Source organism: Impatiens glandulifera, chromosome 1 (genome assembly GCF_907164915.1).
Source record: "Impatiens glandulifera chromosome 1, dImpGla2.1, whole genome shotgun sequence".
Lineage (NCBI taxonomy): Eukaryota > Viridiplantae > Streptophyta > Magnoliopsida > Ericales > Balsaminaceae > Impatiens > Impatiens glandulifera.
In genome coordinates this window covers 125,327,437-125,342,102 of record NC_061862.1, presented here as the reverse complement: position 1 = coordinate 125,342,102, position 14,666 = coordinate 125,327,437, and the positions used below count along the sequence as shown (strand labels likewise).

The 14,666-nt window shown below is 31.2% G+C and overlaps 2 protein-coding genes and 1 non-coding gene across 3 annotated transcripts; 2 read left to right on the top strand and 1 right to left on the bottom strand.

Moving 5' to 3' along the window:
- Positions 1 to 156: 156 nt before the first annotated feature.
- LOC124925444 lies at positions 157 to 5,163 on the top strand. Its single transcript, XM_047465447.1, has 8 exons — positions 157 to 647; positions 735 to 822; positions 889 to 974; positions 1,082 to 1,160; positions 1,429 to 1,488; positions 3,870 to 3,991; positions 4,093 to 4,164; positions 4,753 to 5,163. The coding sequence occupies exons 1-8, from the start codon at positions 325 to 327 to the stop codon at positions 4,853 to 4,855; spliced, it is 933 nt and encodes a 310-aa protein (XP_047321403.1). The 5' UTR covers positions 157 to 324; the 3' UTR covers positions 4,856 to 5,163.
- On the top strand, positions 2,438 to 2,509 carry TRNAH-GUG. Its single transcript has one exon. It is a non-coding gene; the product is annotated as a tRNA-His (tRNA).
- A 2,653-nt stretch (positions 5,164 to 7,816) lies between the features above and the next one.
- Positions 7,817 to 8,667, bottom strand: LOC124925434 (pathogenesis-related protein PR-4-like). The gene is made up of 2 exons (XM_047465435.1): positions 8,343 to 8,667; positions 7,817 to 8,155 (listed from the first exon to the last, which is right to left on the bottom strand). The coding sequence occupies exons 1-2, from the start codon at positions 8,604 to 8,606 to the stop codon at positions 7,991 to 7,993; spliced, it is 429 nt and encodes a 142-aa protein (XP_047321391.1). The 5' UTR covers positions 8,607 to 8,667; the 3' UTR covers positions 7,817 to 7,990.
- Between the last annotated feature and the right edge of the window lie 5,999 nt (positions 8,668 to 14,666).

Here is a 14,666-nt window from a genome sequence, read left to right as displayed (position 1 = left end):
TCAAGGTTAAATTTCATCGAATAACATAAAATCGATGTCGTTTATAAATGAGATCGAACCCGTGATATTTTGATATTGTAATTCGGTATCTTTAATAATTAGTTAAGAAAAAAAAAGAATGGAACTCTCAATTTCTAACCCTTTCTTTTATCCCCTTTCCATTCACAAAGTAGTAGTAGAGAGCATAAGAGACTCTTTCTCACCTCACCACTGGCCCCTGTAAAGGACCGACGACAACGATTCAGGTCCGACGGCGACGGCGACTCTGTTCTTGGGGATAGCAGTGCTAATCAATTTCATTGTTCCATAGAGAGATAGAGAGAGATGCATTGTTCTAGCTATTATACTCGGCCACATTTCACTTTCCATCAATCTCACTCTTCATCAAATTCATATTCATCTTCTTTATTATCAACGGAGCTTCTTAAACAATCATCCAGACTATGTTTCTCAACTCACGCAAAAATCAGTGCCTGCCAACGGAGAATTCATAACGACGATTTCCTGGTTGACACAGATATACTGACTGGCAAAGCCGCCGCAAAAGGTTCCGGGACGACGGCAAGAGGTCGAAGATTGCTGAAGATTAGGGAGGACAAGAGGAAGCGTGACTATGACCGCCTTCACAATTATCCTGCTTGGGCCAAGTTTCTCTCCTTCTTTTCTCATTCGACCTGAGGCAATAGATGGAATTGCTTTTCGTTATAACCGGTTTGTTTTGTATGAATGGACAGGGTGCTGGAAGATGCTTGTAAAAATGATGAAGAGCTCCGAGCTGTTCTTGGGGATAGCATTGGGAATCCTGAGCTAATGAGGAAAAAGGTATATCATTTTCTCTTCATTGGCTGAACTTTTGATATCTTTGATCCTTGTTTTATCTTCTTTTAGGTTGAAGAAAGGGTAAGAACGAGAGGTCCCAATTTTAACAAGTCTAAAACTGGTTCAGTGTTGTCTTTCAAAGTTAGCTTCAGAGAGTAATCCACTCCTCTTTATCATCTTCCCCATTGATTATCAACTCAATAGCATGGTTGGTTCTGATATTTTATAAAATATTGTTGGATGTTTTATTGTCTATTTACAGCTTCAATCTTATCGATTCTTACATATGGTTTGAGTTGTATGGATCACCATCTGATCGGGAGGTTGACCTTATTGGTAGTGTATGTAGAGCTATCTATCCTTTCTTTATCTTTCGAGTATCATCTCAGGGCTTGTTTGATGAAGTTCCAAATAACCCTTTTATCCCATCATCAACTAAAATGTAAAGTATATTTAGTCATTTAACCAAATAATCCACGTTTTCAACCAACAAGATTTTTTTTTTCAAAAAAACTATACATCAAACAAGCTCTTAGTTTCATGCCAAGTGCTATCCAGGACATGAATTATTGATGATCCTTTTTCCTTTGTCTTGATCATGTCTACCAGGTTATTCAGTCATGGTATGTCATGGGTCGCTTGGGTGCGTTCAATTCATCTAATCTACAGGTTCGGATTAATTTATTGTTTTTCCAGTAATTGCTCTCCAAATATCTGATTAATGTCAAAAAACTCATTTATATGCCTAGTTATGTTCCACTAATTTGAAATTGCTTATGTATGTCTTATGGTCCTTTTACTTCTTTGTTTAAATACATGTAAAAATTTGCCTGGAACCTGAATCATTCTGTTTGGATTTATGAAACTTTATGTATGTGTTATCTGCATATATGATAAAACACAATGAGAACCGTCACTTTCTTCCAAATTGCCTCTTGGGCCAGGGGATGCAAAGAAGAATCATAAGAACTTTACAGAGAATGTTATTTATACAATTCCTCTTGCAAGGCTTGACAATAAAAAGAAGAGTCTGTTGGGTTAGTCTGTTGTGGCCACGAGGGTGTTATCATGGGGGACTCATGAGAGAACATAGTTCGGGATTATTGCAAAATTTATAGTTTAAAACTTAAAGTCTGAGAAGATGATAGAATTATCGGCCCCTGTCATGAAATAACTATTGTCTAAGTTCTATTTGTCTAAGAATGTTCAAATGTGTGCAAGTGTCATGAGATTGGAATGATTAGTAACTAACTATTATCCAAATATTAGGAGCTTGTCTGATCTTGTTTTTTTTACAGATTATGAGTAAGAAATCCTGTTTGATTTAAAAACTGAAAACACTTTATTTGACTAAAATACCCTTCACTTTAATGACTTGTATAGTATAGACATAGAGAAAAAAGAAAAATATTTGGATATTTTAATTTATTATTATATTGAATAGTTGATAGTTGATAGGATGATGATTTCTTTGGATTAAATCCAGATAAAGCCCTAGATGTATGAGGGATGGCAAGTACTAGCTATACATGTCACATGAAATAAGGGGTTTATTATTGTTTCATGTTCGATTTTCTAAAGTAGCTCAAAACAAAAATTATTTTGGTAATTAACAAAAGTGGCTGTAGTTTAGTGGTAAGAATTCCACGTTGTGGCCGTGGAGACCTGGGCTCGAATCCCAGCAGCCACACTTTCTTTTTCCTCTCATTTTTATTAATTTTTAAGTAAACTTCAGAACCTACCCCACTTCCAAGTAAGTTTTGAGAAGTAATGATAAGTTGATAACACTAAAAAGGGTTAATATGTACCACACTTTCTTTTTCCTCTCATTTTTATTAATTTTTAAGTAAAGTTCAGAACCTACCCCACTTCCAAGTAAGTTTTGAGAAGTATTGATAACACTAAAAAGGGTTAATATGTACAGGTCAATATATTCCTAAATTCATATCAGATCTAAGAAATGATCAACTTCCATAATAATTGTGGATGCCAGCAATGCAGAAGAACAAGAAATAAAACAAGACAAAATAAAGAGATAAAATGAAATTGAAAGCCTTATAAATATAGAAACTTAAAAAGTATTTAAGCATTTCCATTTTATCTTTTTGAAAAAAATCCATTTTGTAATTGTTGCGTCGTGTCGCTGGAAAACGACACAGAGAACCAAGAAAGTAAAAATCGAAGAGGAAAGGAATAAAACAGAGGAGAAGTTTGCTTAAAAATACAAGGAGAAATTGTTTTCTTTTAACCTATGTTATATTTTGATTTTTTTTTTCATGTAATTCATGCTAAAAGTACAATACAATCTTGCTTTTATATGAGTTTTTTGTAACTATTATGTCTTTAATTCCTTTCTCTTTTTTTTTGCAAAAAAAAGAACACTGTAATCAGGCTAGGGTAACCCAATCCTCGGGGCTGGCCTTATGTGTAAGCTTCCCCCAACCACTTCGGTTATAAAGAAAATAAGAAAGTAATAGCAACAATCTATTAACAATTTGAAAGAAAAGCAAAAACTCTACTAATTGACAAGATTTACTATGATGTTTCATCTCCTTGTTTGACCTCCACATTGTACTTCACTTTTTTTTTTTAAAATATGATTATTATTGACAAAAGCTCTCATGTGCTTAAGTATCTAAACCAAAAGCTTAAACGAAATGTTGGAATTTATTGAGATTAAAATACCTAGTTTGAATTTCACAGGAAAACTTAACCAATTGGTGTATGAAGTGTGCATGGGTTCTATGTTCTACTTTTTTACAAATGTGTCTCCTACATATTCTCTTTCTTCTCTCTTGTTTGTTTCAGGCCTTAAAAGCATTTTGTCTTTGAGAACTTCACATTCTACTTAGACATAGAAAATAACAGTTATGTTTGGTACTTGTAGCCAAAAAAACTTAAAACCGAAATTTCTTCGCAATGGTCGTTTTTCATTTTCAGTTTCGTTGGACTTCAAAATACTTTTCTCACATGGATTTTAGTTATAGTAGGTAAACAACCAACTCGTATGTTTCTTCATACAATAAGAAATGCTATTATTGTTATGGCAGTTGGGAAATACATCTATGGAGTATGATCCTTTATATGACGAGGAGAAGGGCTTCAAAGTGATGCCATCATCATTTCATGACATCGGTGACGTCGAGTTCCAGGACAATTGGGGCCGAGTTTGGTAAAAAAAATGCTTTCAATTCGTTTGGTTATGGAACTAAACATTCATAGCATATAGATTTAATCATTTAAAATGCTGATGTGAATGGATGTTTGCTGCAGGGTGGATCTTGGAACGTCTGATTTCTTTGCTATCGATGTACTTCTTAATTGCCTTACAGTGCTTAGCTCAGAGTAAGCATTTTTTTCCTTTGCAAATAAGAAAATATACCCAAAATGCTGAATATCGCAAGAAAAATCTTTAAAGTTAACTTTTATGATTGTTTGATGTAGGATTATTTGGAAATAAGATGATTTTCTTAGAGAAAAATAAAACTTATTTGATGTAAAAGAATAGTTTATTTAGGTAAAATGACCAAATTATCCAACTAGTATTTAATATTTTAAAATGTTACAAAGTATAAAAGAATAGTAATTTGGTATTTTAGCTGATCATTTGAATATCAATATATCATGGAACCCTTCATCAAGAACCACTCAACCAAGTCATTCTCTGAGTATCTATATCTCATTCTTTGTATACAAATAGTATGATTATTTGTGTATTTTCTTCATAATGTTGTTATTGTGATTGGATTAGACAATTGTTCCATGACTGCACTCTTAAAATTAGTTGTGATTATTAGTGACAAAATCTGTTCAAGGATGTTTTTTTTTCAAGATCGCCATTAGCAAAAAAAAACACAAAGAATTAGAATTTAGTTTTGAATTTTATCCAAATTAAATTGCATTTTACTTATATATTTTTCTTGGTCATGGCAGATATCTGGGGATACAACAAATAGTATTTGGAGGTAGTAAGTTGGGTGACTGGGAAGAAGGTATGACGAGTCCTGATTATGGTTACAAGTACTTCAAGATCTGAGATTTGGTCCTGAAACCAATAGTTTCAAATAAATAGATGACAGAAAACGATCTCCCAATCCAATGGTACTTCGAGTTTGTTTGATGTAGGATTATTTGAAAAAAAAACAATCTTCTTTGATGAAAAAGTGGATTTATATGGAGGTTATTTGGGTTAAATTAATAAAGATATTATTTGTATTTAGTATTTACAATGTTAAAAGAAAATGAAGTAGAATAATTTAGTATTCACAAAATGGTTTTGCATATTCAAATTTATGTGGCTCTTGGTGTCATATGTTTTGTTTTGACATCTATGTTTTGTTTTTTTTATGTTGTTTTATTACTAGTTGTTATTGTAGACCAGACAAGGCATGTCAAAATTTTGGATCCGTTTGAAACACGGTACCCGACCGATTAATTACTAGGGACTGATTTTTTTTAAGGAACTGATTATTTTTTAACCTTTTTTCTTTTATAAATTTGAACTGAATTCTTAAAAGACATGTTTGTTTGATCAATTAATATTTATTTTACAAACATTAGATTGTTTTATAAATTAACTTTTTTAAATGAGATTATAATTATTATTTCTGTCAATATTATTAAGTCAATTCACTAATTTATTAGAGCTAATTTCTTGGAGCTCGATTGAAAGAAAAATATTTATAAAAATTAAAATAATATTAAAATTTTAACTTTTTATCTCATAAACTAACAAAAATAAATAAATAAATAATGTGTCTCATTCAACCTGAATTTGACTCAAAATTTTTGGTTCCTCATTTATTTCATCCAGGCGGGCCAGGTAATACGTGGTGAAAATGATAATGATGTTAAAAATGATAATGATGTTGTTTATTTTATTTGATTAACTTAACTACAAATTTATTTCTAATTTATATATATAAATATATATAATAATGCTTAATTTTAAAAATTTTAAGATTATCAAATTAAAACTGTGGTTAATTTGAATATACATGTAAGAGTAAATGAATATTTATGTCGAATTGTGGGTTGACATGCCCATAAACTTACAACGATTAAAAATAAAATTAAAAAATGCTATAGATATGTTTCGAACTTGTAACCTAACAAAAACAAGTACAACAATTTAACCAACTAAATTAATAAAGCTTTATATTTTAAATTTAACACCAAATTTGATGAACACGAGATATTTTAACAATATAAGTTTAACTTTCTAACTAATATATATATATATATATATATATATATATATATATATATATATATATATATATAATGATATTAATTTTTAAAGTGTCCGGATTGTCGAGTGAAGAGCTGTGGTTAATTTGGATATATACGTGAAAGTAAATTGATACTTGGGTCGGATTGTGGGTTGACCTGCCCATAAACTTAAAAATGTTAAAAATAAAATAAAAAATGTTATATGTATGTTTCGAACTTGCAACCTAATAAAACACATACAACATTTTAACCAACTAAGCTAATAAAATTTTTTATTTTAAATTTAACACCAAATTTGATGAACGCTAGATATTTTCACAATATAAATTAAGTTTTTAACTAATATATATATATATATATATATATATATATATATATATATATATATAATGCTTAATTTTCAAAGTGTACGGATTGTCGGGTCGAGAGCTGTGGTTAATTTAGATTTATATGTGAGAGTAAATGGATATCCCATAAATTTAAAACGGTTAAAAATAAAATATAAAATGTTATATGTATGTTTCGAACTTGCAATCTAACAAAACAAATATAACACTTTAACCAACTAGACTAATAAGACTTCATATTTTAAATTAACACCAAATTGGATGAACGCATGATATTTTAACAATATAAGTTCAACATAATGATGCTTAATTTTTAAAGTGTCCAAAGTACTATGGTTAATTTGGATATATAGGCGAGAGTAAATAAATAATTGGGTCGGATTGTGAGTTGAACCGCCCATAAAATTAAAACGGTTAAAAATAAAATAAAAAATGTTATATGTATGTTTCGAACTTCCAACCTAACAAAACAAGTACAATTCTTTAACCAAGTGTGATTGAGATGTGATTTGTCGAGGAATAATAGACTGATATCAATTGAAAGTGGTTAAAAAATATGAATCAAATATTTGATTGACCAAAGTTACGATGTTAAATGTTAAAAATATGAATCAAATATTTGATTGACCAAAGTTAAAGTGTAAGGTCACGAGATGAAATGTTTATTCGGAAAAAATATGTGATGAGATAAATATTTTACCAAAATGAATAAAATATGGAATGAGAATGTTCTATTTTTTATTTTAAATTTTCAAAGTTTTTGAATTGTCGGGTAGAGAGCTGTGATTAATTTGGATATATATATATATATATATATCTATATCTATATATGTGAGAGTAAATTGATACTTAGGTCGGATTGTGGGTTGACCCGCCCATAAATTTAAAATGGTTAAAAATAAAATTAAAAATGCTATAGGTATGTTTCGAACTCCCAACCTAACAAAACAAGTACAATCATTTAACCAAGTGTGATTAGGATGTGGTTTCCCGATGGATAATAGACCAATATCAATTGAAAGTGGTTAAAAAATATGAATCAAATATTTGATTGACCAAAGTGTGAGGTGACAATGTTAAATCTTAAAAATATGAATCAAATATTTGATTGAGCAAAATTAAAATGTAAGGTTACGAGCTGAGAGGTTTATTCAAAATAAAATATCTGATGAGAAAAATTGTTTTACCGAAATGAATAAAATGTGAAATGAGAGTGTTCTATTTTTTATTTTAATATATTATTCGTGATTTATTAAAAAATTTCAACATTGAATACATATTATTACTATTTTTTTAATTTAATTTAATTTATTTATATTTTTATTTGTGTGATATCTCGTTACTCTAATTTTTCATGTAAATTGACTTTAAACATTAAATAAGGAACAAATGAACCATTTCTAACTTTTAATAAATATATATATTTATATATTACTAACAAGCTCTTATATCTTGATTTTACATTACAGCAATTTAACTATTTCAAAGCCTTCTTTATTTATTCCACCTGACACATCATGATACATGAACAACATTATTTTTATTATATTAATTAAGCTTAGATTGTCGCATCAAATTGTTGAAGTTGTTCCTTAACAATTCACGAACTCGTAATTCACAATGAGATGGCCACGAAAGTTTCCCTGTCCATTAGTATCGAGTTGTTGGAAGACATTCACGTCTAGATCTAGACCACCGTTGGCACATTGGTCGACGATTCTCACTGTAGCTTGAGTTTTCGTGTCTGTGTTTGTGACCTATAAATGTACATGCAAGATCATATTATTACAATTTAATTTATATACAATTTAAAAAAAAAACAAATACTTGTGAAGACTCATGACTTAGTGATTGATCACAATAATTTATGCACTCAAAGTCACGAGTTTAGGTCAATACACTCGTATTATCTACAGAAAAAGAAAAAAAAAAACAAATACTTACTCTAAGGCATCGACCACAAGAGTCTTGACCGCGAGGACCTACAGGACCACAAAAGGCGGTCCAACCGTATTGTTGTCGCCAAGCCAAGGGCTTATTGGCATCCCAAGTGGCGCAGTACACACTAGCAGTATTTAGGTCCCATCCGATCTGTTGTGGGTTATACAAGTGATAAGTTGCCCTAACATTCGATGCACTCTGACCAACAGCCATTTCCACGAGTAACAACAACACAATACCAACTACCACACCCGAACCCTTGGCCATTTAGTCTTGTTTTTCTTTTCGTTTCACTCTTGCAAAAGAACTCAACTATGGTAATAGAGATGTGATCTTATTGTGTCAATTGGAATTGAATAAATTACCCCCTTAAATGGAAGTCGGGTGATAGAGTCTTGGTCAAATTTGGCTAGCAAGATGACATAATTATGAAGTATCTAGAAGGGATTGAATTGTCACTAATTTTAACTCTCTTAAGAAATTTAGGACTCTCCATTAATTGCAATTCAAATAGAATTGATTTTTGATTTTGTAAATATTTCTTAGAATTATATTTATAAAGGAGTATTAATTTTTTAACAATAAAATTATAATTAAGTTGCATCATCAAATTAATGTTTGTGTTTAATCATTAATTCATGTGAAATGAAAATGATATGAATTTTGAGTCATTCTTTTGAGATTTGTTTAGTCAATATATGCAGAATAAGCAATGTAATTTTAATGTTAGGCAACTCAATTTTATTTGACTATTTAACATCACATTTCTTTTATATTCTTTTTAACTCAAATAATTTCTTAGAATATCATAAACTTTTTAGAAATTAAAATTATATTTGCATTGTTGTTAAATAAAATTTTTAATTATTAATTTATTAATAGATAAGTAAAACATATAAAAATTATATTATATCATTATTATTTTTTTCAATATTAGATTTATTTATAAGACCACGGTGTTACTTAAGTAACCTAACTAGTAACAAAAAAAAGTTGTGATAGTACAATAAATATGTTAGTAAGTGATAAGAGAGGATTACATGTTTTTTGGAACAAAAGATAATATTTTTGACAAATTCAAGAGCTTACGTAGAAAAAGAAAAAATTAAATAAATAAAAAATAAGTCGATAAAGATGAAAGATAAAAAAAACTAATGGGACAATAAAAAATATTTTGAGAATCAAAATAAATTTAAAATAATAGGTATTGGTTGAATCGATTATATATTCAAATTTAGGATTAAATTAATTTAAGATTGATTAAAAGTAGTTATATAAAATGATTTAAAAAGTTTAGGAAAAATAAATTTAAAAATAAAAAGGGAGAAGGATATATACTCCGCCAATTCATTTAGTAAAAAAGATATAAATATACAAAATTTTAATAGAAGAATTTTAAATATAGATAAATTAGGAAAGTGTTATATTTGAAAAAAAATTATTTTAAGAAAATGTTCAATTTAATATTAATCTTATTTTAAAATTTATTTATTTTTAAATTTAAATGACATATTTTAAAATTAATAAGTTATATAAATGAGCGGTAATGGTATTTATTGAATTAAGGTGAAATATGACAAAATTATCCCAATAAGATGTCGAATTTGAAAAATAACAGAGTCGATAATATTTGCAAAAATGACATTTTAAGTCTGAAATGTTCTTTTGGTTCTTCATCGTCACAAACCTATTTGTAGTTCGTGGCGATTAGAAGTTCGTGACGATCTTGTAAATTCATGACGATTTGATGTAGGTTCGCGACGATTTGATATTGTACGACGATTCAGATTCTAATTAAAATTTCATTTCTCTCACTTTTCATCTCTCATCGTCTCCGTCTCTCTCTAGTTGCTCATCTTCACTGTGCCCTCGACTCATCCATCAAAGCTCGTCTTGTCGTTTATTCAAACCTCGATTATGAGTGTGGTGGTGGTAGAGAATGCTGCGAATGGTTCAACGACATTGTTTTCCGACACATTATGCTTGTTTCTAGATCTCAAATCTTCCCTCTTTACTTCTCTAGGATTTGTTTCTATCCTCCTCATTGTTCTATTTGTTTTTCAGGTAGGGTTAGGGTTCATCTTTGCATTATTAAGAAAAATAAGAAGGTAGTGGAGAGAAGAAGAATGAAGCTTTCTTGTTTGTGAGAAGAGTAATGATAGGGGAAACGAAAATTTTATAGCGAATGATGTGGCAGTGCACATGTCACCTTACAAATATGACTTTTATTAATTTCTCTCTCTTAAATTTTTTATTTTACATTCACTAAAGAGAAATTTGATGAAATGGCCCCCATAACAGGCTAAAATTCAAAAATGCACTGCGCCTGCTAATGTTGGCAAAAAGGGCCCTTTTGCCCTGCGAAATGTCAGAAATACCCCTCGGGCGTCAGATTTTACGCTCATTGACGCGAATTACCATTCACGCGATTTAATCTAAATCGCGTGATTTCATTAACGCGTTTTAGATGAAACGCGTGAATGGCAATTCGTGTTTTTCAATTAACGTGAATTCCCATCCACGCGTTTCATCTAAATCGCGTTGATCAACTCACGCGATTTAGATTAAATCACGTGAATTGCAATTCTCGTCTTTAGTCTTATATATAACTTTTTGGCCCTAATTTAAAACAAAACCTCCCCGATTCTCCCTCTCACCCCGACTGCCGACTTTCCATTCCGACTTCCTTCAACATCGATCAAGATCATCGTTCCTCAACATCATCGTTCCTCAACATCATCGAGATTCTTCCAACATCATCGGGATCTTTCCAACATCATCGTTCTTCAACATCATCGGGATCCTTCCAACATCATCGTTCTTCAACATCATTAGGTCAGTTTAGGTTTTAAGGTTTAAGTTTAGGTTTCGATTTATATTATACCGTTTATATTCATGGATATGGATGTATTTCGGTTTAGGGTTTGGTTTTGATCTATATTATGCCGTTTCCTATATATATTGATGTATTTAGGTTTAGGTTAAGGTTTTGATGTATATTATACCGTTTATATTCATGGATATTGGTGTATTTAGGGTTTAAGGTTTGGTTTTGATGTATATTATGTTGTTTCCTATATATATTGATGTATTTAGGTTTATGGTTTGGTTTCGATGTATATTCTGCCATTTATATTCATGGATATTGGTGTATTTAGGGTTTAAGGTTTGGTTTTGATGTATATTATGTCGTTTCCTATATATATTGATGTATTTAGGTTTATGGTTAGGTTTTGATGTATATTCTGCCATTTATATTGATGGATATTATAGTATGGTTAGCTTTTGATGTATATTCTGGTGTTTATATTTATGGATATTGTAGTATTTAGATCAGGAGCTGCCACGACCGCCACCACAACCGGGTTTCTCAGTTCGTTCAACAAAATGGTACGTACAATAAAATCCTAGTTAGGAAACCACAAACCTTAAACCCTAGTTCGTTCAATAAAATGGTTGTTATATTGAATTGAAATGTTCATATTTATGTATTTAATAACAAAACTCATTTTTTATAATATGCAGGCAACAAACACTGTTATGACCTTATGTCCCAATCAATTATCACCTAAAGATAATGTATGTTCTATTCTCTCTACTATGTCCATATTATCTAGTTTTGAATGTAATAGCCATTATATTGCTGTTTTACACAGTTGTTGATAGTTGAATTTGCTCGCACTTTTGGTGCAAGGGTGTCTTCGAAGTGGAGAGAAGATGTAACCCATGTTATTGCTTACACTGATCCTAATGGTGCATGCGGCCGAACTAAAAAAGTATTGAAGGCAATTCTGAATGGGAAATGGGTCCTTACTATTGATTGTGAGTCTCTGTTAACACGATTTGTTTCATACATATGTCTGTTAAATTAAAATAAAAATTGTTTTGTGTAGGGATAAAATCATCATTGAAAACCCAAAACTGTGTTGATGAGGAACCTTATGAGGTTAAACATGATAATCATGGAGCCCAAGGTGGTCCTAGAAATGGAAGACTTCGGTTGTTGAATAATGTGAGTTTGGTCTTATTCCTCCTATCTGTACTTTTATTATTTTGCTTGATAACTGAAATTATTTTGTTTGTTTGTTTTTCAGCGTTCGAAACTGTTCGACGGTTACATTTTTATATTTGTAGGGAATTTATTCCCACTTTACAAACAGGATCTCATTGAGTTAATAGTTGATGGAGGTGGTAGTATTAAAGAATTGGATAATCCAGATTATCCATTTGCTGAGCCAAGGGATGAAAAAACTATAATAGTATATTTCGAGATAGACAGCAGAAATCGACCAATGGAAAAGGATTTTGAAGTTTTTCCCGACAATTGGCTTTTTGAGACAGTGGCCGCTATGTCATCAATATTGGATGAACATGTTGTTCCTCATACAAGGTTGCTTCAATTTGTTGCTGCTTGTGATTTGCAGCATTTGCTTACTCAATTTGGAGTTGTTTAGACTTTTGTTAACAATACTTATTTGTTCTTCTATTTATGGTGGTTTATCATCATTAATGTATTACTGAATATTCTTCTATTTATGGTTTATTACTTTTGTTAACAATATGGTTTGTTGATTTATTACAATATGCCTTAGTTATCATTGTTGGCTTTCTTATAATTTAGGTGAGTTAATCGATTTGATGATACACCATACTACAAACTCACGTATAATGCTTGAATGTAGTATCATAACTTATGCTTATTAAGAACAATCCAATATAACTCGCGTGTATTGTGTATTGTGTATTGTGTATAATCACGCATATTCTCTTTCTTGGTTTACAACATAACTCAAACAACAAGGAACAATGTTGTTATTCACGCGTTTCGTCTAAAACGCGTTAATAAACTCACGCATTTTAGATGAAATGCGTGAATGACAATCCTCGTCTTTCAATTAACGTGAAATGACATTCACGCATTTCATCTAAAATGCGTGAGTTCATTGACGCGTTTTAGATGAAATCGCGTGAATTGCAATTCTCGTCTTTCATCGTATATAATATTTTGTGCCCTAATTTATAAGAAAACCACGAATCACTAATTTCCCCTTTTCTTTTCTCTCGCTTTTGCCACTCCGACTCGACCCTCAAACCGTACTCCCCTGAAGAACTCGACCACGAGCAGCAGCTGACGACTACGACGACACCACAAGACCTCTCCGTTTGAATTCGTGACCCACTACTCTTCGTTCTCAAAATGGGTATGTTTATTTTATGGTTTTTAGTGATTATGAACACTAGGTTAGTTAAATTATAGTTTAGCTAGGTTGTATTAGAATGAATGTGAATCAATACTATGTTGTTATTCTAGTATTAAGGTTTAGGGTTTGCTGGCATAGTGTAGCTGACTCACGCGTATTTCACTCACGCGAATTAAGCATTGAGGAAAAGTTTGCTGGTATGTTTCGTAGAGATACAATGTGCCAAGAATTAACCACAAGTTTGCTTCAATGGACCTATTGGATAGGGAGCTCTTATCCCATTAGATTCATTGAAGCAAACTTATGAAAAAAATTGCTGCATTGGATTTCCTAAAACTCTACCAGCAAACTCTCCTCGGTTATGGTAATGTTGTTGAACTTTTTCAATTATTGTGATGTTGTTGAACTGTTTTCAATTGCAGCTCAAGTACCTGTACTTCTTTATTTTGATGGAGAGTGGAAAACTACGGATGATCTTACTCATTTTTCTGCAAATTCAAACAGCGGTATGATTGTTTTCCAAAATTCTACTTATGCCCGATATTGACAAATCTAGATATGATTTATTGCTTCAAGCCAAGTATAATGCTCCTGGCATGATTGCCAAATTTTCTTATATAACTGATATAAAAAAAGATGTGGATGTGGAGTTCTTTTTACATGAAGCAGTTTCAGTCCACAACCGCACTCCATTGTGTGTATCCTTAGTAGAGAAGTCACTACCAACTCAAGAAAGTGTAGCTGTTCTAGAAATTGATGACCCTGACGTCTTCCCGAAGCAGCGTGAGGTTTTCTTCGAAAATGACATTAAAGATGAACATTTGTGTCTGAATGTGGGGGATGATGCTGATGATGATTGGGTTTCTATTACCCAACCTAGTAGTTCTGATTGGGTTCCTAGTACCAATCCAAATCCAAGTAGTGCTTGAGTTCCTAGTACACAACAAAACAATGTTGTTGTTCGTACTCAACCAAGCTGTAGTGAATGGGTTGTTAGTAACATACCAAGTAGTGAAAATCCTATACATGAGGCAGTAAGTACTGGAATCGGATTGGAAGTCAGTTTTTGTTTGAGAATAAAAAAGAACTTCAACTGAGGTTATATAAATATGCGATGACTAATCAT